This window comes from Rhipicephalus sanguineus, chromosome 1 (assembly GCF_013339695.2).
Source record: "Rhipicephalus sanguineus isolate Rsan-2018 chromosome 1, BIME_Rsan_1.4, whole genome shotgun sequence".
In the NCBI taxonomy this organism is placed as follows: domain Eukaryota; kingdom Metazoa; phylum Arthropoda; class Arachnida; order Ixodida; family Ixodidae; genus Rhipicephalus; species Rhipicephalus sanguineus.
This window is the reverse complement of record NC_051176.1, coordinates 265,202,125-265,227,053: the sequence shown is the minus strand read 5'-3', so window position 1 is coordinate 265,227,053 and position 24,929 is coordinate 265,202,125. Positions and strand designations below refer to the sequence as shown.

At 48.9% G+C, this 24,929-nt stretch overlaps 1 protein-coding gene across 2 annotated transcripts in view; it reads left to right on the top strand.

Annotated features, from left to right (window-relative positions):
* The window catches only part of LOC119378882 (protein naked cuticle homolog 2), a 49,403-nt gene that overhangs the window by 5,208 nt on the left and 19,266 nt on the right, over positions 1 to 24,929 (top strand). For both annotated transcript variants that reach the window (XM_037647937.2, XM_037647935.2), the window contains exon 2: positions 5,883 to 5,980. In XM_037647937.2, coding sequence (XP_037503865.1) covers positions 5,883 to 5,980 — 98 coding nt within the window. The remainder of the gene's footprint in view (positions 1 to 5,882; positions 5,981 to 24,929) is intronic.

The window sequence follows — 24,929 nt, the reverse complement described above, 5'->3', positions numbered from 1 at the left end:
ATGACCTTTCCATAAGCCCACGACTTTAGGAATGCCTGTGCTGCACCATATAGCATAATCTAGAGGAGGCTGTCGGCCTTCTTACGCATTATTCACGATCTGCAAAGGATGACCCTCTTTTCTGTCTTCTTTCCTAATGTCACTCGTTAGCCCGACAGCGGCGACCGCATTTTCTATGGAGGCGAAAATGTTAGAGGTCCGTGTGCTTAGATTTAGGTGCACGTTAAAGAACCCCAAATGGTCATAATTTCCGGAGCCCTTCACTACGGCGTCTCTCAAATCATATCGTCGTTTTGGGACGTTAAACCCCAACAATTATTGTATTATAACGTCACTCGTTTTAAGTATCGTTTTTTTTTTTCGATTATAAATATTTGCAACTATAACGCGAATTGGCACTCTGCGTCATTATACGTATGTCAGTGCGCTCAGTTCCTTGATCAACCTACTGTTTCCCGGACAGTATAGGCAATACTGCTTTGCCACCATTTGCACCAGGAAGCGACTAGGCACTGCGGCGTTTCGCTTTGTGTTGTGGCTATCGCAAACGAAGGTCGTGAGCGATTAAAGGAGATACGTCGACCAGGTTAGCGTTACAACAAACTCAAGCAACAAACTATTACTTTCGCATTACATACATTTGTGTCATTTCCTTGCACTTTCCACGCAGCATCTGTCTCGTTCGCTGCCTGGCGAGAGTCCCACCGTCCAGTTCATATCTGTATTCAGTGCCTCGTCAAGCCGCGTGCCTCGGCATATCCTCCACGTATAGTCGCACGGTCCCGAAAAACCGCCGCGCCGTAGACACGCACACTCGCACCGTTGCGGTAATATGATAGGCGAAGCTAAGTCCGCGCCGCCCGAGACTCCATAAATCTTAGCAACGTGAGGATTCGAGCTATATACTCAACAATACTATAAGCACAGAAACTGGCAGACGAGAGGCGGCAACTAACACGGACGGACCTTATCGTACTGCGTTCGCCGTAGACTGTACCACTATTGGACGTGTGTTTGCGTTTTTTGGTGGCTTCACTCCAACCGTCAGCCACGGTTAGCACTAGTCAGTGTTTGTTGCCGTCTCTGATCTGACAGTTTTTGCAAATAACTTAGTATTGTTGAGTGCATAACTGTGTATTTTGGTTCGTTCTTTTCAGCCCACTCTCTCTCTCCGCGCCAACTCGAAGTATTGCATATTTGCACACTGCTATATATATATATATATATATATATAGGGCAAGGATATACGCTTCTAAAAAAACTATATAAACTATATACGTCAAGGTTTTGATCGGAGACCGGTCTTTATCCATACAAAATTTACGAGGTCTTGATGCGCTTTTATAGCATGGTCCTCCGAGCAGGGAGAGAAAAAAAAAGGCAACCGAAGAGAGCCTTTTCATAATCTACGTGCACACACACACACACACACACACACACACACACACACACACACACACACACACACACACACACACACACACACACACACACACACACACACACACACATATATGTGTGTGTGTGTGTGTGTGTGTATATATATATATATATATCTTCAACGGGCTCATGCGCCCGTTCTGCTTTTTTTAAAACTCTACCTTGAACGTATACTCGTATATATAAGGAATCCATGGCTCCAACTGAGCAAAAATTTAAATACATACGTGAGTTAGAGTGGTATATATCGAGTGAATCAGCGGAACAGCGACCCCGCACCTGTGGGGCGTTTCTCGGCGTCCGTCAAGCTCAGCATGCATGGGAAGGAGCTTGCGGTATTCGTGCGTCGGCGCTTTTGACTCTTCGCCGCCTCCACGAACGACGTGCGGAGAATGTGTCCTCATTACTTCGTGAGGCGACGCGTCCTACGTTGTATACCCGCCTGGCGCGAGTTTGTCGCATACTCGGTCACGTGAAGTGTGCGGCGTGCTCATCGCACCCACTGCCATTTTGCAACTCAAAGTGCGGCGTAAACATGACGGAGAGCGGCGCCGCTTCTCTATAGCCCAAAGAAATCGCGCTCGTCCTCGAGACGGTTCTGCTACTCAACGTGCGGCACTTATTCGTAGATCTCTTTCGCAAGTGCTGTCTAGGAATGGCCTTCGATGCTGCGATCGTCTCTTTATCGCGCCGATCGCTATCATGAGTGGCAGGCGCGAGAGAACGCCGTTCAATGAGGAAACGATATATAGTTATTTAAGAGCTAGTTTCGTGAACACGTTATTTTCTTTTTTTTTTTAACAATTCATGTGACTTCCAGTTTCTCATCATCCGTCGCAGATGCTGATGATAAAGATGTCGCGCTGATCAAACGACTCTGTCTTAAATTATTAGGTTGTAAAACAGACCGTTATGGCCCCTGGTCAACATCAGGAGCTTCGAATTCTGATGATGAACTTACTGTTGAACTTATTATTATTAAAGGCAAGTCTTAGGCTCCGTACATCATATGCCTGCAGCAGTTACACGCCAGTTCGCATGTTTGTGCTCCTTAAAACGTTTTCCTCCTCACAAATGGCAACGTTCATGCTAAGCATTTTCTTTTACGGCGACGTACGTAGGCTTATGTCATATTACTTGGCATGCATTTTTAGTATACATGTCTGCTGTTCGGCCTCTGCTGCGTATATATCGGAGCAGTGTGTTTTGGTATTGATAGTCATGTGTATACCGAACGATCAAAGCTGGTTGTGACACTAGGGACATATGCCACGTATACAGTATAGGAGACTGGAGCGTGTTCAATAGAGTGTAATGAGAGAGAGAGAGAGAGAGAGAGAGAGAGAGACCATTTATTAGTCCCATAGAAAATGAGGCCCTAGTCCGGGCCTCCTGGTACGCTCACGCCTCCTGGCCAAGCACGTTCTTGACGTGCAGCATCCAAAGCCACCACAGTTTTTCAAACTTTCGTTGAAGAGTGGTCGGTCCACTCCTCCCAGCTGCCGTCCGGAACGCTGGTCGTGTGGTAGTGATGTATGCGATGAGCCTTCAATGGCAGTGTCAAGAATCGCAACAGCGTCTCCATTACAACTATACGCGGACTCGAGATCGATCACTGTGTGAGCAGTATGGGTGACACATGCATAATCGGCAGCTTTTTCCGGAGCTGTACGCAGCCGTTGTAATATAGTGTGTCTATCTCTAATTGATGGGCGAGGAGCATAGTTTATTATGCTCATGAAGAAGCAGCGTACAGACGTGCATCGCGTTGTATCGTACCGCGGTATCTTTACCACAGTGTTATCTCCTTATTGTCAAGGCAGTCCGCAGTGTATACGCTCAGATAGCAACCGGGCGCAGCGAAATGCTTTTGCTGTGGGACCACTGGCATATCGGATGTGTCCTGCAAGTTGTTTGGCAGGCTCCGTGGACATAATTAATTTTCTGCGCTCTGCAGTAATTTTGTGCAGCTGAGAAGTGCGCTCGTACAACGAGTATAAATACCAATGAAGATGCAGGCAAGATGATTTCCTGGGCGCGAGCGTTATAACGATATAACGTCTAGACGGAAGATATAGGCCCTTGTTGCACGCCTCGTTTTAGTTTCATTTGACACGTCCTGCCAACGGGTTCGGTCACCCTGAGGAAGAAAATACGGAGTGCCTATGGCACAGCAAATGCTTTTTTTTTGTCTGTTAGGTTATGTACTACATAACTTCAACACGCGCTGTGTCTCACGTGAAGTACTTGAAGCTGAAACACATTATTGCAACTGTAGGTGAATGTGGACGCAGAACACGGCAATAAGTCCTGTTAAAAAAAAAAAAAGACTGAGACGAGAAAAGGACCTGTTTCCGCCGGCTGTTAACTTCTGCAACATATATAGTCGGAGTTTTATGACACAGCCTGCCATGTTCTCTGCGCGCTTACTAAAGTTTCTCTGGCTGGCTGCCTTTACATCAGTCTTTAAAGGGACACTAAAGAGAAACAATGAATTGGTTTAGATTGATAAAGTGTGCTCGGAGAACTCTTGTGTAGTTTATTTCACCACCATAGGTTTAATATTAGAGGAGAAAACCAAGTTCAAAGTCGTGACGTAAAAGGTTTCAAAGAGCATTTAACGTATTTTGGCGCCACTGGCTCGACGAAATTTCCGCAAACTCGTTATGTCAAGTCTCTGGCCCCCTCAGAGGACCATGTACTTTGATTTAACCGATTAGGAACTACGTAGGCCCAAGCAGGCGCCGTCAAAAATATGTGACGTCACGGCAAATGGTGCGGGAATTCCAAGGTGGCATCGCCACCTGTATTTTCTTTTTGCGCGTTTTCTCGCTTATTAAGCGTCTTCACGCAGAAAGCGTTTTTGGTATCGTGGAATACTACTTTACTAATGCGAGAAAAAACGTTTTGCTCTTTAGTGTCCCTTTAATGAAGCAGAAGCTGGCGCTTCAAATGAACGACTTCCCGCCTCGTCCGTTATGTGCCCAGCGGAATGGGAGCACCGATGTATGTACCACAGCTGTAGTACATGTGCGCGTCCGCATCGGCTAGCACCGGTCGTCCCGTGGACCTCCGATTATGCAGCTTTCCTATCGGACGCCTTTTCCTGTTGTCTTCGCGGCGGCGGCGTGTGATACCACGCGCAGCCTTTCCTTTGCATCGTGATTGTGGCAGTTGCAGCAGCGGCAGCAGCAACGCAGGTGTCGGCTCACCGGCACGCGTTTGTAGCGCCCCGTGTTTTGTCGAGCGCCGATTCCCCAGCGTGTGACGTCCGCCTCGGTCCCCCATGCGCACAGCTCGGGTGACCGCATTCTGCAACGGCGGCGTAAAAGCGGCGCCGAGGCCCCCAAAGCAGCGCTCGCCGGCTCCCGTTTCGCGGCGACACAGGCATGCCGCCGGGCGACCCAGCGCTACCCCCCTCCACTCCTCTGCGCTTTTTTGCTAATCCCGCGGCAACATGAGTGCGAGCCGTGCGGAGTTTTGGAACGTCGGCGCCCGCGCCTTTGTTTTTCGCCGCGTGCTGGAAGCGCACCGGCTATGTGAAATAGCTTTCGCGGCATCGTGCGCCCCTGGCGCGCGTCACGTTTGCAGACGACGAACGTGGTGTGGTCGTTGTGCAGCTTTTATTATATGCTCACGAAGCCGACTTTGCCCAACATGTGGCGACCGGGTACGAATATCAAAAGAAAATTCTGGATCTACAACACGGCCTTAAGAAGACCCGCATACGTTGGCCTGCTTGAAGTTTGTCGGCCTTCCGGCGTTTCAGACGCGCCTGGAAGTAGAGCTACCTATGACATTTGCTAACTTTGGCCATGCTGCGCTCGAGGCACGAACTGTGCTGAGATGCTCGAGAGTGCTTGGTTAACATCATGGAGGAAGGAAAAATTGGGAAAGAGCGTCGCGCAGAAAAACTGTAGCCAGAATACGAGTGTCGGCCCAGCACGCGATGCCCACGTGAGAGCACGCGTTCAGTGCAGGTCACGGTGTTAGAATGCACACGCATAGGTGCAGAGGTGATGTGTTGGGCGGACAATGCTGGCTTCACGGAGCGTTCGCTCGCCAAGGCTGGCTGTGGGACGGAACTCTCTCGCCTAAGTGGTTCTTCCTCCATGATTAACAGTTAGGCTATACTGTCGCGTGGTGTCTGCATCCAATCACTTTGCATATTCAATAAAATTAGTGCCACTTTGTAGTCATACACGCGACTATTCGGAGCGTTCAAAACGTTTACTTTTCTAGCATTTCTGTAACCATTTACTTCACAAGCCAAAGGTGCTGGGCGGTTGAAGCCGCGACTTGACGTACACTGTTCGCCTGTGGTATACATATGCTTGTATTTTCTATTCATAAATATGCTTGTCTTTTCTATTTATTTTATGGGTGGACGTCGAAGTGGGTATGCGCTGTGTGACTCCGGATATGTTTTGCCTTGTTGACAGGTGACTGCATCGTTGTGAACGCGCATTTCAACCCCGTCTGCCAGTTGGACGACGACCTGCCGCGGCAAAAACCGCAGAGCCAGAAATTCGCGTGCTCGGTAAGTCGCCTCAGCAGTGACGCTTGCACCAGGTCGCTTTCACGGAGGTGCCGGCATCCACTAATTCTTGAACTTTCGGCTATATGTGCTTTTGTTTGCCAAGTTTGTGTGCAGTGTCTGCCGCGCGAACTTTGAGTCAGTGATGTATTTCCACCAGCAATCCGGGAACGGGAAGTCACCGCTGCTTATGATCACCTGAACGCGCTTCCGACCAAAACGGTATTCGCCGGAGCTAATTGGTTCATACTAACCCTGGTTTGAGCAGTGGAACTTAAAACAAGGGACAAAAAGATGTTCGTTACGGCGTTGTCAACTTCGGGCTTTGGCATTTTACCCGGCACTCTTTAGGGCTGTTACGTGCACGTTGAAGAGGTACTGGCTGATATCCCAACCTCCCCTTTGCCGATGGCGCTGAGCCGTGCTCCCGAGCAAGGGTTGCAGAAAAGAGTGTCATTTCCTTCATCAAGAACCGCTTCTCAGAAAGTTCCGAGTGCGCCGTCCTACTTCTCGGTATTCACCTCGACTGCTGCTCTCCTCGCTTCTATTACGCCAACTCCAATCCCTGTGCGCTGCTCTCGAGGCGTCCTCCACGAGAGAGACAGGTGGTGCGCTTTTCTGCTTCCTCTTTTGAATGTCACACTGTCTGCGTCAGCCACAATCAGAGGTATACGCATTCATCGTCTGACCAAAAGCGAGACGTTCGCGTGCTTTAAATGGCAGCACTTGCTAAACAACTGTCCTCATGCGCCCATTCATGTATATATATAGTTCACATCGCTCTCGTCTTGTTCGTGTGTATGATATAAGGAGCGGGTAAACGTTCTCTGCGTCAGCCACAATCCGAGGCTTACATATTCATCGTCTGACCAAAATCGAAATATGTTCGCATGCTTTAAATGACAGCACTTGCTAAACAACTGTCCTCATGCGGCCATTCATATATATAGTTCATATCGCTCTCGTCCTGTTTGTATAATATATATTTTGACAGGATAAAGCGCGCACACAAACACGGACACTATAGTAGAAAGACACAACACAGGCGTATAATATATAGTAGCGGGTAAACATCATTCATACGCACTTGACGCTGTAGAAACGGGGATGGGAACCCGATTAACGAGCGCGTTAAGTTGCTCTGTCAGCAGGGAAGTGAGTTCTAAACTAAAGCACTGCGTGTTTTTTTTTTCTTTTCTCTTTTTTTTTTCAAGGTCGCAGCACCCGCGGGGGGGGGGGGGGGGGGGGATCATGAACCGAAACTGCTCCACCTGTTTCGGCCCGCATAAGCGGTGCGTTTGCAACCCACCACCGCTGATGCGGGCAGATAAGCCCCCCACGCACCGACTTTTTTTACTTCTCGTGACTGTAGACGCAACGCTAGATCGCTCACATTACACAAGGAATTAAGCGCTTGGTATATAGCTACGAATGCACGCAAATGAATGTCACACGATGTAATGTAATGTAATGTAATGGTTGGCTCAGCGCGAATGGAAGCAAGCCCGTGTGGATGAAACCGCAAATCGAGACGCTTACCTCATTGTTTCACGTGTGGGCACTGTTAGTTCAAGCACACACTGTGGCGTCGATGAATTTTGTTATGGGGGCTATTTACTACATTGTAGCGAAGCGTCAGGGGGGGTGTTCGTGAGGGCGCATTGGCTCACCAAGGAGAAGAGGATATGCGTGGGAGTAGCTTCGCATAGGCAAATGACGCTCATCCGACACGGTGATTCCGGAGAGTGCTTAACGTAGATTTATTTAACTTCACAACAACTTGAAGTTACTAACGGCACTCGGTGAATACAAAACATAATAAAACGATGTCATACCGCTCGTCGGTCTGCCTGGCTGGCCACGGTACTCCTTCGTTTGCGGAAAAGATGCACGAGCCGTTCCTTGAATCGGTTTTCAGCATCAAGTTGAGGGGAGCCGCGGACCGTCGGGAGACCCAACAGTTTCTATCAATCGCTCATTGGGCCAATCAGGCGAGCCGACGTGAACCATCGGAAACAAGTGTTCGAGGGGTCCCGTAAGTACCGCACGGGAAACAAAACTACTTGTTTACCTGGAAGCGACTCAGTGTGGGGAACGACCGCGGCGAGTACACACACTTCCCAGCCACCCCGCCGGAATCGCCTGGTCGTTGTGCACAAAGGCGCCGAGCGAGTCTCCGCGGGCATTTGAAAGCTAAAACGTCACCCCCGCGAAACACTGCTTACACGACAAAATGCTGGGTGACACGAGCGTAGCAGTGCCGTACCGTCGTGGTTGGCGCGCAGCGTTTTTTAGTTTGCGAGACGTCTATTAGCCACTTTGATAATCTCATCACGTTACTGTATGCGCAATGAGCAACTCGAGCGGCTAAAACGCTTGGTACGGCATTCGCGTACTTTTACCGTATACGGTAAGCCGACGCTGCTAAAACACTCTATTCTCTAGATTTCGAAATGTTCGTGCAAGAACAACATTGCGAATACTGTTGCAGTAGCTTTAGGATTCTATAAAACGAAAAACAAAACAAGCAGTGGACGCGTGTTCCGCACTGGTGCCCCCTTTCTTCCTTTGCTTTCATCCATTTGTACCCTTCCCCCCAGAGCAGGGTAGCAAACCGGACGATCCTCCTCTCACCTGATCGTACACGAACCCTTGCTGAAACAAAGTACTCTGCACGTAGGTACGCCGACACATTTTTACACAGCATGCAGCGTGTGATCGATCGTGACCGTTCACTCTGGTGGATGTTTCTTCCCTCTTCTTGCAAGCACATTTATTTCATTCTAAAGCGTAACTAACGCATTTCGGACGTGTATCCAGCACGATTCATCGTTTTGAAGTGAACTTTAATCTGCTTATGTATTCCGGGAATGGTTATCAGGGCTTCCAGTGGGTGTAGACGCCACAACGGCAACGGCGGTCTTGCTGCGTGCGGGAAGTTCGCGGACTGTGCGATGCGAAGCAATAAACACAGAGTGTGGCCTAGAAGCTGGAAGTGAGGCGAGGTGGTGTGATGGAATCCGGGCGGCATGTCTTTTGTGCATTCTTAAAGCATCGACGCGTATGTATGTTGTGATGGGGTGATCACAAGCGATGACGACAGTCGCTTCTGAGGAACCGTCCTCGGCAGGAAAGCTGACAGCGTTGTTGCGCTTCTTGCGCAGACTTTAAGCAGTGTCATTTATGGTATTATTGTTCTTTTTTTTCTCTCTCTCTGTTCTTTTTTTTTTCTAACATCTCTTTTCTATCATCTTTTATTCCCCTTTCCCCAGCACAGGGTAGCCAGCCGGTCTGAGAACTGGCTAACCTCCCTGTCCTTCCGTTTTTTTTTTCTTTTCCCCTCCTCCTCCTTTAATCTGCATAAAAGTCCGCCTTACAGCAACGGCTTATATTGAATAATAATAATAATAATAATAATAATAATAATAATAATAATAATAATAATAATAATAATAATAATAATAATAATAATAATAATAATAATAATAATAATAATACATGGCGTGCTGTAGTTCATGCGAGCATTTGGGTCATCCAGATTGCTTCGTAGTCGGTCGATAAGAGTGCCTGGACGGAATTTCGTTCTCATCCGCTTTACAGTCCGGTACTGGTAAATTGGGCCGTCTCCACTGAAGAAGTGAACGCCATTGAAGCTTGTTGCAAGGAAGGCAAAACTGTAGCTGTGGATGCTATGTGCAAGGCTGTCAGAGAGACAGCTGGTTGTTGCGAATGTCTAGCCGTTGCTGTAAAAAGCATCAATTACGGCGGTGTAGACACGCTACGCAGGTTAACGCATATTGCGTAACTCGTTACACACAAACACACACACACACACACGTGTGTGTGTGTGTGTGTGTGTGTGTGTGTGTGTGTGTGTGCCTACTAGATGGATGCTTGAAAGTGTTGCATCCATGCATCTAGCATTGAAAAAAGCGCTTGTTCGGCAGATAGCACGGTACGTCTGACCTTCCTTTACTGCCGTGCTAATTGACCGAACGGCCTTTCTAAGTTCCGTTCATTTTCTCCATATGAAAGACGTTGGTGCAGTAGAAGCCCCATGAATAAGCCCTGTGCTCGATGAGGTTTGCCGAGCTGTCGCACATGGGTCGGCATGCATGACGGCATCGTCGGTTGTGTGCCGCCGCATACGGCACGCTCGCGGCGGCGCGCAAAGGTCCCCGTCGGGGCTTTATCTTAATTTCCAACATGGCGACGCCGCCGTATCGTGCGCGGCGGCGGCGAACATCAAAGGCGGCGGCCACTCGAGCGGTTCCGGCGGCTTCCCTGCTGGGGCGCCCGCAGGCGGCGGCCGCGCCGCTCGGGGCCGCTAATTAATTGGCCGCCGGACACTGCGGCGGCCATTTCTGCCGTGGCCCCCTTCTTCACGCCTGCACGCGCGGTACAGGTGGCATGTTCCTTTGCACCCATCTGAGCAGCTGTACGCGAGGGCTCGGCCCCCAGCCGAAGCTCAGGTTTCTCATTGTTATGCGGCGCCAAGTGGCAGAAGCCGTTTGTTGCCGCGAATGACCTTGCTACGGAGGCGTACGTAGAGTGGCAACGTCGTTGCAGGAAAGCACTTCCCTAAGTACTGCCCATCACCTACCCATTGCATTTCGAAAGGGTCGCGAGTGGGGATGGGGGCGGCGGCGCGACTTAAAAGGGGGCCCGACGAGTGACCGTCGGGGCGCCTACGCGAAGCTTTTCGGTGACAGCGCACCTGAAGTGGTGCGCTTTTCTTCTAAGAACCTGGGTAGATACACGAAAAAGGCTTCGGCGGCGCATTACGAATGTTCGTGCTGCGTTCCCGCCAGAAGTAGTGCGCAACATGCGTGCATTCCCGATGGAGTGCCCGCGCGCAAAGACTTCGGGCGCCTTCCCCCCGAAGTGGCTGCCGGGCCGTTGCACGGCGCAGTCACGCGCGCTCCCGCGGCGGTGGTGGCGGACGCGCGTGTGCGTTGACCCCGCGGAGCAGCCCGCCGGGCGAGCGCCGCCTGGCGGCCGGCGAGCTTCAAAAGCGCCGTGCAGCGCCGATAATTCGCCGCGCCGAGTGTGACAAACGCTCAAAGGGAGCCGCCAGGAAGATTCCCTCCTCGCGCCACCGAGCACTTGTGCTCGCGATAGCGCGCGATACCCCTTGCCTCTTCTCCTCTCCGCCCACGCCTCACGGGAGCCCGCTGAGTAAACAAACCGCTGATCCTCCGGCCTTATCGAGAAGGATCTCCTTTCGAGCGCTTTATAACGCTCCTATCTTCCTGTACAAGTCAACAGGGGAGAAATCTGGTGCCCTGCGCACTCATTGCGCAAGGGCTTCGTTTTTGGCTTCGTGCACGGTTAATCTTCGCGCTAACTACTCGGCCAGACAGGAAAGCGATCGCACTTCGCCGATAGCCTCCCGATACTCCTTAAAAACTGAACAACCTGCCTTACTATGGATAGCAAAGTCTTTTTCCGACATGCCTTTTGCTTCCTTGTGAGTGGCACGTGCAATAGTTTGCAGCGCTGGCGAGCTTCGCAATAGATGAGGTATAACCGTATAACACACCACTGCGACACGTTTCACACAAATGTCACGATAACTGAGTGATGATGGGATAGCTTTTATGGCATCTCCATTCTTCCTGTGCCCGTTGTTCCATCTCAGTCAGCCACGCGGAATGCAGCGCGACACTTGCAAGTTGCGTCTGTAGTGCTCTTTAACTTCCGGTTGAGCCACGTGCTCGCGTCCCAGGGTTTATGAATAAGCACAAATAAAATGGTGTATCTCGCCTTTAAACGTCGTCTTTTCGGCTTTGATCACTCTAATTTTTGCCACTCCACTCATTATCACATAGAGAAAACCGAAAGAAAGAATGAACTCGTTTCCTTATGTGTTTTGTGTCTTTCCTCTTCGAACTAAAGCCCCTATATAGGGGCCTTACTTCGAACTTGATCACCGGAAACATTTTTATGAAGCTCCTGTACTGATTTCTTTTAGACAAATGTCGCACGTTTCTCCTGACTTCGTCGAGTGGATAGGGTAGAAACTACCGGTCGCTCGTGTGCCTGCTGTTGGCTCGCGACATATCTTCCTCCTATTTTCCCATCTCCTTTCATCACCTGACAATCTTAAATGCGGTGGACACGTGCGTTTTTATTGAATCATGTATTATTTAGAGCATTTAAGTTCGTATTGATTCCCGTATAATGTTATGAAACGGTGTATGCAGAATAGTGTGTAGGAAGTTTCCGCCTGAGTCTATGCTCGTTGCGTCACCGATAACTATGGAATCCTCTGCATTCCAATGTGGTTTCCCTCATGTGTCGCCTGTATTCGTCAGGGATATCGGAGTCGAGGAGAAGGTATCCGAAATTCTACTGCATCCGCCTTCTTGGTGACTTTTAACTGTGTCAGGTAAGTCTCGTGCTGTGGACAGAAAAGTGTGGGATTTCTCACGTGGTAGAGTTAGTGTATTCTGCTCTATTCATGTTACCAGAGCTGGATACGCAGCACAATCTATCAAAAGGTGGCTGGCTGTGGTGCCATGGCAAGTATGGCGCAGATCTTGGCGGGCTTCAACCTTACGGCGCCGTGCAGTCGACTGCCGGAATGCATCAAGAAAAATGGTCTCGTCGAATGGCCACCGATCGGGCGTAGTAGTTATGTTCAGTACCTGCGCATCCGGACTCTTAATCAGTAACACGTGTCGAACCTCTACCAGTGGCGCATCGACGGTGGGAGGGTTCGGGGGTTGTAACCCCCCCCCTCCTCGTAACTGCCACGCTGTCCTTCTCTCCGGGAGTCAAAAGTTCATTTCATATCCAGATGAGTCTTGAGGTAGACTTTTCCTGACTGGCTCTAGAAATGTGTTGTATTCACTCTTCTACTCCTAAATTGAAAGAAAGCAAACCGCATGCTTTATGGCTCTGCGTTCATTTCCAGGGAAGCAGCTTTCCAAGAAAAAAAGATGCTTTCACGGGTTGTCAGTGTGGCCCCTTTTTATTTTCTTGCCCCTTTGATTACTACAATAGTGCATGCCATGGCAAATATAACAATGGAAATACATCAAGGGACGAGCTCTCAGTTCACTCCAGCCGCAACCAAAAATCTTTCTCAGATACGTCTGAACGACTCTTTTTCTATCGTCAAGAGATCCTACGTCGTAATTTTTCTCTCTCATATAAATTTCATCGAACGACAATTCAGCTCGCCCTTGAAACGTAAGAATCTTGGCCGTGTTTGGATCTTCTCATAGCCTGGAAATAGAACTCTGCAAAAACACCTGCACAAGTCGATATCTTCAGTTTTCTTCAGACCCCCCAAAAATCCGGAAGATATTAGTCTTACACATTAATGCGAAGAGCCGGAGCACAGTGCAGCGCACAACGTGAAAAAACAACAGAAAAACATACGATATATTCAAGAAACTCACCAAGAACGGCTACGGAGAGTCTTTTATTCAGAAAGCATGCAGAAGTTCACTTCCAAAAACACGACGCAAGCTTATAAATCCAGCAACAACCCCCCCCCCCCCCTCCCAATCAAGACCACCACAGAAATGCATCAGTCTCTACTATCCGAGGCGTGAGCGAAACCATTGCTCCCAACGACCGGCCGCCGAAAGAGAAAATTCAAGGCACTGTCTACAAAAATGCTCGCGCTGGCTGCGACGCCAGCTGAACCGAGAACCTGAAAGAAAGACGGCCGGGAACGACGTCCCCAATTTTGCGAGAGATCGCAATTCCATAGCCGAACAACCCGGGGACGAAGACCGCCGAATCAATTTTACTGAAACTACAGTCCTCGCAGTTGAAACCAACTACCCGAAATGAATCTTGGCATATATGCAAACGACCCCAAACAACGTGAGCCGCGCTCAAGGCAACCTACCCCTTGTGTACAGCAAAAAAAAAAAAAAAAAAAAAAAAAAAAAATACACGCGTGCACACGTCTAAAAAGCTCCCCACCCCCTTCACTGTTCAACTCATGCCTTCCGGTCAACCCCTTGCACTCCTCTGAAGCACCGTTTCATACCCGCCGAAAGAAGCCCTCTTCATGTGTGTCCCTTCCTAAAAACTCCGAAAAAGCAACCGTATGGTTTCTGAAACGTCGGGACAATGCTCACTCAAATTTTAAAGATAAGAAGGCGTCGGCGGCATCTGATCCATCCGCCAAGCTTCGACGCACGTGTTTTCTATTTTCTTCGGGGCTGCTGGTGAATGGCACCGTCTGTCGCTTAATGGCTTCAACGGAGTGCTCGCGCATTTTTTTCTGAACCTCGTTGACAGCGGGAGAACGAGACGTGTCAGTGCGGCGAGAAGAAAGGCCACCTCGCAAGGGGCTCGTTCATCAGAGCGACCGCGAACCCACGGAGGCTGCATAGCACGAGCACACGATGATATTAGTTTAAGCACATTGAGTGATTCCTGCATTTCTGAGCAAGCCTTGGAGCAACTATAGTGTGTGCGTCGCCAGCCATTGTCGCAGTATCGCACGCACACAGTGACCCAAAGCATGCCAAGCGAAGTCCATACGTTGCGAAGATGGGAGGAGCAAGAAGCCGTGGCAGAATGAGTAAATGCTTTTAACGACGTCTGGCAAGAAAAAAGAACCTTGGGAAAGTGCGGAAGGTCTGTTGGGGCGGCACGTTTCCTTTTCTTTTTTTCAGTAAACGTCTCTCGCCCTGTCTTTTTACCACTTCTTTTTTGCATGTACATCGGACGGAAACTATACAAAGTTTGATGTGCACACATGCGCAGCGCACGTTCAGTTTGCTTGCTAGAACTTGTTGCTGTGTTAGCTGCGTGAATCTGCGTCGACAGTGACCTACCTCGCGGAAGCCCTCTCTGAAGCGCCAGTCGAACACGGTCCTCGCCTGCTACCCAAAAAAGATTTCGTGTTCATATTCAAGCGACGCAACAACAACACTGGAATGCCCGATTACGGCCATAGAGGAACGGGTGACGCATCAGATATCGTTGTCTCATGCGTCTATTGACTAGTCAATTTTTACTAAGGATGGTTCAGTCACCGAACCTATATGCGCCCGAGTGGCCTGGGAATCTGCGCTGGAAAGTCAATAAGTGTGGCTATAATGCAGTTTATCTGTGAGCTGAGAATTGCACTGTACGTGTGCTGCATTGAGCTAATACTGTTTATAATCAATACTATGTAGTTTATAAGCAATATTTACGGTGCGCTTTAAAATTTATAGTTTGGCGAGACTCAAAGCAAGAATAGAAAATTATCAGCTGCAGAGTTTTTTAAGAGCTAAAGTTGCCATGCATGAGGGCTTGTTCGTATGGCATTTTCTTATTACAGTCGTAGTGCAAATATACGGGACACAAGAAACGCACACGAAAACACACCCACGACGCTGGGTGTCTTCGTGTGCCTTTCTTGCGTCCCGTTTGTATGCGCTACCATAGTAATAAAATTTTAACATCATTGCGCGACCGCCAGACAGCCGACATGTCAGCACCCTTACCACTACATGAAAGTGCAAAATTACCAAAAATAAGCACCTACCAAACAACTTCGTTGGTAACTATGTTACGCGTTGGTTTATTCAATTTGTAGTTTATTTTCTACGTGCACTGCTCCACTGAACGGTTTTTTGGCCTTGTCAAGGTATTTCAAGACCTTTCTGTAAAACGCTGAATCATCATCATCATCATTATTATGATTATTATTATTATTATTATTATTATTATTGTTATTGTTATTATTATTATTATTAGTATTTAATATTGTTGTCGCATTACTCCAGCTGAAGCAAGGAAATGGCAAATTATGCCATGTACTTGCCCCCCCCCCCCCCCCCCGAGAGAAATCCTGGGTGCGCTAATGACCTCTGCAATTCATTTACTGCATCTACTGTCGCATTGGCATTTTGGCCGCGGCGAACTGAGCGTCAGTGATTTCAAGCCTCGCGAAAACGATTCGAGCACATGTCTGCCGTGTGTGACGGGCGCACCAGTCAAGTCACAAGAGTCCCTTTTCGCGGCACCCTTTGTAAGTTTCGTGAAGTCGCCAGGGCGGCATTTTGGCACGAATCGGGGGGGGGGGGGGGGGGTGGCTCCAAAGGATGCATCTGGCGGCGGGAGTTTAATGGAGAGCACAATCGCGACAGGGGGCGGCGGCCATCAGTGAAGGGCGAGACCTTGCCGTGCTCATTTGCGCCTCCCGCAAAGGCTGCATGCGAGCGATTAGCGTCGCGGCAAGCTGGCTGGCGCGCGGCAGTGGTCGACAACAATGCTCGGGCGGCGAGCCGGCGTTGTTGGACGGCCCCCGCTGGCGGCATCTCGGCCGAGGCCTCGAGATCAAAGGCGCCGCCGACATGTGCCCGCCAAGATCGGCGCAGCCCTCTCGGCGGCCTCGACCAAAGAAGCGCTCCCCCTCTCGAGCGGCGCTCCCTCCGATGGCCGCCGCAGACCGGAGCCCAGCGCACGGCGACCCTCGGACACCCATTAAAAGCCGCCGGCTGCTCCTTCCTTCTTCTACAGTGGCTGCTGCGGTCGATTAGATCCGCGCTGCCTCCTCGCGCAAAACCCCGTTCCCAGCCGACTTCGTTTATTCGCTTCTTTTAGTCATTTTCTGCGGGAAGTTTCACTTGGGTTCATTCTGCCGAGAAAAAAAGGAAAACAAAAAGAAAATATCGGTAACTGAGATTCTTATCCGAGCCTTCTGGTTGCATTGGTTTATCCAGCCCAGGTTTTTAAAGCTTCCTCCCGGGCGCGTCTCCTGGACCGTCTGTTAGTGCTCACTTGGTGCCCAGATGTGGCGACTAGGTTACAAAATACCTTGCGTATTGTGACCAATGTATCTTGAGACGTACAAAAGCGCCTCTGTGGTATACGTCGTCCAGCAGTGCTCGTGCGCATCCGTCGGCTACTCGTTCTTGGTGTAGCTAGATGCAGGCACGTAGCCAGGATTTTTTTTCGGGGGGGGGGGGGGGGGGGGCAAGGCCTAATTGTTCGAAAGAAAGTCTTTCCATGGCAAAAAGAAAGAAAAGTTGCCCGGGAATATAGAAGGCTGGACGAATTTCGGGGGGGGCCCCCCCCCCCTTGCCTACATGCCTGGTTAATGTGTAGGTGAAGCCCGAGATCACGGAATAGACCGTTCTACTTCAGTGGTACCCAAAAGTCATGCCGTACACTTGTAGTGGTTATACTGAGGACCCGCTGTGACATCCTAGCGGCCATGGTTTTCGCGCTGCTATGAGCGCGCTGGTTCGATTCCCGGAAACGGCGGCTTCATTACTGTGGAGGTGGAAAAAAAGCAAAGAAAAAAAATCTTGTGTACTTAGATTTATGAAAAAACACCAAGTGGTCAAAATTAATCTAGAGTTCCCCCACTATGACGTACCTCATAATCATATGCTCATGGCAAAAAAAAAAAGAAAAGAAAAATCATTTTTATAATTTCCACATTCAACGGATAGTTTGGAATAGTGTCCTTGAACTCGACGTTTCCCAGCACGTTACAAAGAGGACGGAAGGGGAGACAAATAACGCAGATGCTTTCTACATGTTCTCTCATTTTTAAAAATCTCATACGTTCGCTGTTTTAAAGGTGAAATTGAATTCTGGGGTCACGTGCGAAAGCCACAACACGGCTGTCAGGTGGTCGCTGTAGTGGAATGCTCCGGATTAATCTCGCCTTCTTAACAGGCACCTGAATCTAAGTTTGCATTTCACCCCCATCGAAATGCGACCGCCGCGGCCGGTAATCGGAACCCGCATCCTCGAGCTTAGTAGCAGCAAAATCTACCACGACGGGGTTCACCGTTGATGCTATGAGTACAGCTACTCCTTAGCTGTATTTTCCTTCACGTTACTGCTAGTTTGTTTCTTATTATAAATAACCCTCCGCGGTGATTTTAGTAGATGTAGTTTTTCTTCTAGGTACGAAGTCGCGATTAGATTTCTGGCCGCGGCGTCGCATTCTAGCAGTGACTCAATTCAGCAATTCACGTACACGGTCATCATCATAATTTTCAGCCTATTTAATGTCCACTGCAGGACGAAGGCCTCTCCCACTGATCTCTTATTCACCCTGTCCTGTACGAGCTGGTTCCATTTTATGCCTGCGATCTTCACGATTGTGTGAGATATTGAACTGAAAATTATTTCGGATCCTAAGATAGCTCAGAGTTGATTTGAGGTCTTCAATCTCACCATTTATTATCATAGGACCTATTCTCATTATTGGCTCAGTCGGCCGTTGCTGAAACATATTTGTTTATTAGAGGCGCTTTATCAAACGTAACAAAAACAGCTCTCGTTTTCAGTACCCTCGTGTGTAATTTAGGGAGCAACTGGTCGAGCATTCGTCATTAAAAGCGCCAGAAATGGTATATTAAACGCATTCAAGCACACACTTCAGTTTCACAAGCTGTGCCAGTCGCACTGCAACGTCATTCGTACTCGCTTCGCGGGCCCAATGTTCGCAAACAAGCTGACTGCTTCCAAATGTTGAAGGGATTTGCGTTGTGGAGTGGACAGCTGGTAAGAAGGAATCGTACGCCCGCACTAGTAAGTGGATGCATGTGTTCGATCGGTGGCGCCGGCAGCAAACATTCACGGTCATTTATGTGCCGGTCCTGGGGAAGCCCCTTCGTGCTGGCCCCCGTTGCCCTCACGTTGTCCGGCACGGAGAGGGGCCAAGGCAAGTTGCGCTCGCCAGCCGGCCTACCCTCGACGGCGAGTAGACCGTTCCTGCGCTCGCCGCGCATGCGCGTTGTGCGCCAGCTGGGCAGGCTGCGCTTGACTACTGTGCCCGCTCCTGCCGCGTCGTTCGCCGAGTGTCCGTGCGACTCCGGTGCGCGAGTGCTGTTGCGAGCGGTGATGACTGCTTCGTTCGCGGACTGCCGCATATGCACATGACAGTTGTTGACATGGCGACCATACTCAGAAAGATGCCTCGATTTACCGTGAAGTTTTGCTCGGCCTTCAGCAAAGCGGGAAGGTCGCTATCCGAGTGTCCGCTGGTGAGCCCACTACATGTTTATTTATTTATTTATTTATTATTATTATTATTATTATTATTATTATTATTATTATTATTATTATTATTATTATTATTATTATTATTATTATCTGTGCTTCGTTTGTACCTGACGGTATATCCGGAGTTCGGCTCGTTTGTTGTTCTGATGCCGCAAGTTTATGCGAAAGACCGAAAAATAAACAGAAGCCAGTAGTGCATGTTAATCGGTTTTGTCCTCATTGAAGAAGTCGCACTGTTTTATCATGAATCAGTGACTCTTTTTACATTACTAAGGCCCCACTGTATATTCTTTTCAAAGCAGATGAGGCGGTATTGATGAGGACGTTTCATAGAAACGTTTTCACGCACCACCCTCTCGCTGCTTTGATAATGTGAAATCAAAATGTGTGTATATTTGTGACATTTTCTTTGATCGGCGGTGATAGCCGGCGTGTGACAGCCGCCGACAACCTATTGTGTAACATTTTGAGTACTTTGAGAAACCATTAGATATGCGACAGTATAGTAAGGAATGCTTCCTTTTACTTCTGCTTTAGGGGACGTACACCACTTGCGTTTGCAGTCGAGCTCGACTGCAGACTAATTACAGTCGAGCTCGAAAATAATCCTCGTTTTTTTCACCACACCAGACCCCAAGCGAGTTGCAACAGTACTACATTCTCTCACGTCACGATAATTATGCCTGCGATCACATCGCTTTGAAAGTCCCGGTAGACCAACGGGCATTGCCGGATCGAAAAAAAAAAAAAAAGAACTGAAAAACGGCAAGTTGTTGTAGGCGTCTGGAATTAACGTTGTTCGAAGCATTCGTGACAGACACGCTGCTGTTTTCATGTATCCTTGCATCAGGCCCGTAGCCAGGGGGGGGGGGGCGAAATTTTTATGAGACATGGTGTTTTACCGAAAATAAATAATGAAAAATAGGCATTCTTCTCAAATAGTTAAGGCTTTCAGCAAGTGCCCCCCCCCCCCCCCCCCCCGAAAAAAATTCCTGGCTACGGGCCTGCCTTGCATGAAATATTATTGGCAACGTTCGGTCTCGCAAAACATATGCAGGGAGCGTGTTGCGCTTAAGTGCACTATACGTTTAATTCGCAAAGCGATTCCTGTAAATGTACAACTGCCGAAACGTCCTTACTAATATTTGCGCTTTATATAGTTCACGTGCAAGAGCTATGGGGGATCCCGTCCGTGTGGAATCTTGCGTGAAAATTACTTTTAAGAGTTTCTGGCCCTGTGTTTGAAAAAGCTCCTACAAATACCTTAGTGCAGGTATATTCAATGATTAGCCTTGCGACCGATATTTGCTGCGAGCCATTAATATCTCATCGCACTTACGGCGCGGGCCTCGATTCGTGTCTGTCGAACCGCTTTCCGAAAGTCCCCACTATTCCGTGTTGATGCTGAGCAAAAAAATGTTGGAGCGGCGCTTTTTATTGTTAAGCTGACTGACATTTAGACAAAGATCGAGAAAAAAACAAAAAACAATCGGAATTTGCAGCTCGAAAATGCGGTGTTTGCATCATTTTCCCGTGACCTACAGTGTACAGCAAATCTAAAAGTCCGATGCAGGTTCCACCCTCTCGAGGAGCAGCTTTGTGCGGAACTGACCGGCACATCACGTGGTCCAGAAGTTTGTTGTCGCAACGTCGCGCCCGTGTTCAACCCCGTCAGGACTTATATAGCGAAAATTCGTACAGCCGGAATCATTGGCACTCGTCCGTTTCATGGAAATATGCCATAATCATTGCGTCTTCCAGCGTCATAATTATGACAGCAGCAGTACGTGCCTACGTAACATACACTGCTCACTTTCATGGCCTTCGCAAATGTGGACTGGACCCCACAGTTCAAATCAAGAAAAAAGCTTTTATATATATATATATATATATATATATATATATATATATATATATATATATATATATATATATATATATATATATAATCTCGGCTTACCCGGCGCGTTATTCCCATAAACTCCATAATGAAAACGCATATGCTCGCGTAGAGTTAAAAACAAGAGCGATTGTATTTCCATCGAAAAAAAAAAAACGGATTTCAACGCGCTTCCTTGCGTCGGCCTTATTTTAGGAAACATCACCTGCTCGGTAATGAATATAGCTTCATAGACGCTCACCGTTCTCTGTCCAGTAATCACAACCAAGGCATGTCTATGACGTCATTAAAATAAGTTTCTTTGTGTCCACTTTTGTTGTGCTCCTTCCTGTGTTCCAGGAGAGAGCTCCGGAACTGCTACATGCAGTTTTACCGTCGAACGGCGCCGTTTTCAACGGAATTACGCTATGAAACAAGAAACGGTTGTTTGGTGCCCTCCATTCCAGAGAAGATATCTTTTTAAAAGCGTTCGCCAATCGTTCGCGTTGATACTAATCTTGGATGCTTTTTGCCCATTTTTTTTTTTTCACCACGTTTTTATCAGCACTTTCTGAGTGATTTCTGTCGTAGCCAGTGTGTCCCTGTCAGCCCACTAAGAAGCATGGAGAGTGAATTATTTCATAAGCGGCGTGGTTGCCTAGCTCAACTTCTGCATATTTAACTTGCGTGTGAAAAGCTTCGGTGTAGGGCGAGTAACACTGTAATGGCAAGATGATCATGCAGTGCTCATTTTCTGTGGCAGCAGTTACGCTCAGGAAGTTGCAAACCCACTAGCAAATTCCCTGCAGATAATAAAGCGATGCAAGCATAATTGTATCAACCGCCTAAACAGAAACAGAACTTAAGACCATCTGCTTTCCACTGTCTCTGCAAGCACATACTTTTGCATTTAGTATTTCCGTTTCTCCAGCAGCGTCTTGTCAACTGAATTTAATGGTTTGGGTACCCTCTCATCCGAGAAAAAAAAAAAAAAAAAGCCACGTTCGCTAGATTGCTGGCACTCATTTACTGCATAATTAGTCGGTGGCCTTTTGTATCTCACAGGGAGACCGCAAAACTCGTCGCGCCAGTACAAAAGCACCCAAGTGCGCTGTCATGCAATGCAAGCCACGTGTCTGCCGTTCCACTCATTGCCGTAAAGGCACACGTGATTTTTCTTTCTTTTTGCATCGTTGTGCTCGTAAAATAAAGCACAAGTGCCTTCATAATATAAATACTGGAATTTGAAACTTATGTACGTGGTGCAAGAAATAACAGCCGATAATGTAGGGTAATCTGAACGACTGGATCCATTGCGCAGTGCCACTCCTCTTTCAGTAACTAGCACGACGTATACCATTTTTACTTTATTTTCGCGACTTTTTGTCTCGAACGGCACGCTCGACTCTAGCATTATTTTATGGCACGTTAATTTCGGGCGGCTCTTTAGGCAGCGAAGAAAATTCTTGAGAATAACTTTCGCACTATTTTTTATGATAAAAACTGGTATTGTTAAAATGGCAAGTTGTATATCTCACACAAGTTATCATGGTGAAAAGGTTAGAGAATCAAGGTTCGCGAGCGGATATCCTCATCCAATCGAATATCCAATTGGATGAGTGTGTTATGATGTCCCGCAGTTGTCTTTTTAAGATGCATGCCTCAGTTTAATGTGCAAGGGAGAATTGTGAATTGTCCTCATGCTTTCAACTTCGTTGTGTCGACCCACTATACAATGATGCGCGACTGGCCGATGCAGTCATAAATATGCACATGCGTCAAATCGCCTTTGTGTGGCCACGGCACCGTACGGACATCCCGCCTTTTGCAGCATCGTCCTTCGCGGTGGCACGTTCTATCTCTCCAGTGCTCCATTCGGCGATGGTCGACCAAAGGGAAGCGGTCAGCAAAAACGCAATGACTCTCAGCTCGAAGGCTGTCCGAAGAGGACTGTTTCTGCTCGCACTGGCGCGGGCAGATTGCTCGGGCGACTGGTAGCAGGCCGTGGGGAGAATTTTGCACTTTACTCCTTTTTTTGTTCTTTGTAGCGCCCGGAAGGCACATAGGCGGCGGCGCGCGTGTCGAGGCGGCCGCCTTAAGGGGCGCCGCCGATGCGCGGCGGGCGGCCAGGATGAAAGGGCCCCTCTGGTTGCGCTGCGCCGCCGCCTGGGGCTGCGACTCGCCCTTGTGTGCCCCCCTTCTCTATTCTGTGCGTGTGTGTGAAAAGGGAGGGGCTCCTTCCCTTTTGGCCGGGCAGGGTGGGTAGGCCTCCCCCCCCCCCCCCTGCTTTGTGCATTTTCCTGCTGTAATACACAGGGAAGGCCTTAATTTCGCCCGTGCCCTGTAATTTCGAACGGGCCCTGCATGACGAGCGCGACGAGCGCGCCGCTGATGAGGTCGCTGATGCCGCTCACGACCGCCGGATTCTGGACGGCCCTTTGTGCCGCTCGCGCGGCTTCCACCGTGTCCCTATTTCCAGCGCTGCCGATATACCAGTCGCTGGCTTTCGCTCTGGAGTGCGATGGCACCGCAGCGGCAAGCGCGTGGTCGTGTCATCTCTCAGGGCGGGCGACACACACACGGGCGTCGCTACTTTCGCTGTCGTCAATTTGACAGCGGCCTGCAGGTGGCCTGGCCACAAAAGGGCCGCCCTGGGTCTTGGGGCCACCGTGACTGGGCTGATTTTCTATATACGCGTCCAGTTTATACTTCCGGCATTTGGCACGCACCGCGGGAGTCACTTCGTCGAAGTGTTCTCGTGACTGGGTGCACGGTTACCGCCTTCTGCAGCTTCATACAGGTTCGCAGTCGCGCCTGAAAGCACCCGTTTCACCCTCTTGAAGCGCGTGTTCTTTAGCGCAAACTCATGGGAATGCCTCCCCATAAGTCAGTCGATGTGTGTCCGCAGTCCCTGGATTGGGGTCCATACCTAGCTGTCGGTAATGCTGTACGCTACGCGCTTCTGTGAAACAGTTGGAGACGCTTCCACCAGACGGCTTTCTTTCGGAAACTGCAAAGCATACTTGATGCGAAGTAGATATGGACGCACTGGCAGTCGCGTCGTGTGTGGTCCGCGGTCGTAAACAGCGCCGGCAGCTGGATATCCCGTGTTCTTCTTTTGTCCCCATTGGGGCGAGGGCGACGGCCATGTCAAAGGTCAGGAACTTCGGGCGTGGCTTTTGGGGCACCCGAGCTCGCCCTGTGCAAGAGGACTTCGTGCGGGATGATTGCGCCTTGGGTTGAACAGAGGAGAGGACCCATTTCAGGCGCGCGCATACGCACGCGCAGACCCAAAATGAAACGGGATCGTGTGCTGAAGCGAGGAATGTCATGCCATCGGCGTTTCACCTACTGTCGTAATAGAATGATTTTATTATTTTTGTTTTGGGCGAGGAACGAGGGGAGGAGGTAGGGGGGGATGAGAAATAAAGAAAAGGTGTAGCGCTTGTGACAACTACAGTACTGTATAGGCCAGCGGTCTCAAACACGCGGCCCGGTCCTCACATGACTGATATATATTAACTCTGCGCATGGCTGTCATCGTACCATATTTTTTTCTTCATTTTCTTAATAAATATGTTCATGAGGCACCCCATGCAGTCACTATGTGTTGAAACATAACCGTGGGACAAAAAACTACATTTCGGAATTGGCGTCGAGATTTTAGTTCACTCTGGAGATTTTTGTCGATATGTATCTCGAATCCTGACGCCAAGTGCCCTTCAGGAATGACCCATATATGAGATATGCGATATGCGAAAGGCCTTTTTTTAAATGACAATTTTAGCTGATGATAGAATAAAAGCAGGGCACCGACCATGAAATAAAATGCGGAAAAAGACGTTTCGGCTCCCCTGACGGGAGCCTTGTTCACAATGAAAGCGAGGACGAGTGAAGCGATGCTTATGAGGGCTTTAAAACATGACGTAAGCAGTGTCCTGCTTTTATTCTATCATGTTACTTCCCGACCAGACGGGCTTCCGTCAGAGCCTCGACTTCAATTTTAGCTGATATATTGTTGAAAGTCATGGAGTGCAAATACCCCCCCCCCCCTATAGATCTCATGCCCGCGTGCATAATAAACAA